This window comes from Kryptolebias marmoratus, unplaced genomic scaffold, assembly GCF_001649575.2.
Source record: "Kryptolebias marmoratus isolate JLee-2015 unplaced genomic scaffold, ASM164957v2 Scaffold54, whole genome shotgun sequence".
Classification (NCBI taxonomy): Eukaryota; Metazoa; Chordata; class Actinopteri; order Cyprinodontiformes; family Rivulidae; genus Kryptolebias; species Kryptolebias marmoratus.
Genome location: NW_023665788.1, coordinates 39,439 through 41,278, shown reverse-complemented (window position 1 = coordinate 41,278; position 1,840 = coordinate 39,439). Strand labels below are relative to the sequence as shown.

General features: G+C 39.8%; 1 protein-coding gene across 7 annotated transcripts in view; it reads left to right on the top strand.

Annotated features, from left to right (window-relative positions):
* The window catches only part of LOC108228457, a 20,523-nt gene that overhangs the window by 5,542 nt on the left and 13,141 nt on the right, over positions 1-1,840 (top strand). For 3 of the 7 annotated variants that reach the window (XM_037974440.1, XM_037974438.1, XM_037974437.1), the window contains exons 3-6: positions 282-299; positions 386-433; positions 1,623-1,667; positions 1,751-1,801. In XM_037974440.1, the coding sequence (XP_037830368.1) occupies positions 282-299; positions 386-433; positions 1,623-1,667; positions 1,751-1,801 (162 nt within the window). Of the gene's footprint in view, positions 1-281; positions 300-385; positions 434-1,273; positions 1,668-1,750; positions 1,802-1,840 lie in introns of those variants that run through there. The other 4 variants (XM_037974442.1, XM_037974441.1, XM_037974444.1 and 1 more) reach the window with 3 other exon arrangements.

Sequence of the window (1,840 nt, the reverse complement as noted above, 5' to 3'; positions counted from 1 at the left end):
CACCTGTACCTGTCCTCCCTCACCAGTCTGATCCTTTAACGCACCTGTACCTGTCCTCCCTCACCAGTCTGATCCTTTAACGCACTTGTACCTGTCCTCCCTCACCAGTCTGATCCTTTACCGCACCTGTACCTGTCCTCCCTCATCAGTCTGATCCTTTAACCCACCTGTACCTGTCCTCCCTCACCAGTCTGATCCTTTAACGCACCTGTACCTGTCCTCCCTCACCAGTCTGATCCTTTAATGCACCTGTACCTGTCCTTTCTCACCTTTTGCTGCAGCTGTTTCACAGCCATAAGGTAGGCCTGGTTTCCTCTGTCCTCTTAGTCTGTCTCAGACCAGTTCCTGGTCTTTAACCCTCTAACAGGTTTGATTGTGTCTACAGAAGTATTATGGTCTGGATTACAAGTGGGGTCACATCGAGCAGTGGATGGTAGGAACTCATGGAAACCTCCTTCAGATTCACAACAACAAGGCTCTGGTTCAGACTGGTCTGGGACCAGTGAGTTTACAGAACCTTGAACGTCTTCTCGATCCCTCTGATCCAAAGAGTTTAGACCAACACAACAGAACCTGAGTTGCAGATCTGGGTCTGGACCTTGGTCCCTGTAAAGATGAAAGGGGGCTTCCATGATCCGCCTTGTTGTTGTTGTTGTTTGTTGTGCACGCGCTCAGTTGGTCTGACAGTGGGATTAACAGCCTGTTTAATCTGTCTGACAGATTATCAGCTCTAATTGCATCTGGAGCATCTGAGCGGCTGCTGCTTCACATGCACACCTGTGCATGGCCCTTGTCAGCTCTTTATGCAGAACAAACATTAATGTCTACATTTCACTCATTTCGACATTCACTGTTTGTTTTACCATTCTTTTATTACCTGAGATTTTCATTGTTTTTACATTCATATAGATCATCTTTTTTATTTTTATTTTTAGTTTTAGTATTGTCTTTGTTTCTTTTACAGGCTTAACATATTTTTAATGTTGTTTTGTGTATTTAAGATTTTAATTTTAGCTTTCATTTGTTTTTGTTTTTTTTATTTTAGTTCTCCCCAGAACTTTTTTTGATAATTAAATTTTTCAGGTAAAACAAATTATATATTTTTTTACATTTTTAGATCAAAATAGTTAGTTTTTAATTTCTACAGTGAAATAGCTTTTAAAAAAAGATTTTTCTTACTTTTCTTTTTTTTTTACCTTTTTTGTCAAATATTTTGTTTTTATTTTTGTACAGTTAAATATATAAATTTTTCTTAGAATTTTTAGGTTTATTTCTTTACTCTTTGTTTAACTTTGCAACTTTACGGTTTGTAATTTGATGTCAGATAATTTAAAACATTTTGTTTTGATTTCTGTGTTTATAGTTTGTATTTTAAGATTTAGCTCATAAAATAATTTTAAGTAATGGATTTTTTAATACATTCCTTACTTTTTACAAATATTTTCCTTGTGAGTTGTTGTGTCCTCGGTTTTCTTCTTGTTTCTGAACTCAGCATGTCTCTGCTCTGCGTCAGACCGCCTCAGTCTGTTTTATTTAATGCATGGTTCTTCTTCTCCTCCTCTAATCCCTGTTTCTTCTTCTTCTCCTGCTTTACTGGGGGCTTCTTCTTTGTGGCCTTTCAGGAGGACAGTGAGCGCTGCTCTGGCCTCTCTCGGAGACACACCTCGGTCTGTATTCTGTTGCTGCTCAGATGTGACATCACTGATGAGCGGCGTCCAGCTGAAACCTCACTCTGCATCCTTGTTTCTAGATCTCAGACGATGAGGAGAGGATGTCTGTGGGCAGCCGAGGCAGCCTCAGGGTGAGTCAGAACCAGAACCAGCTGACCCATCAGAACCAG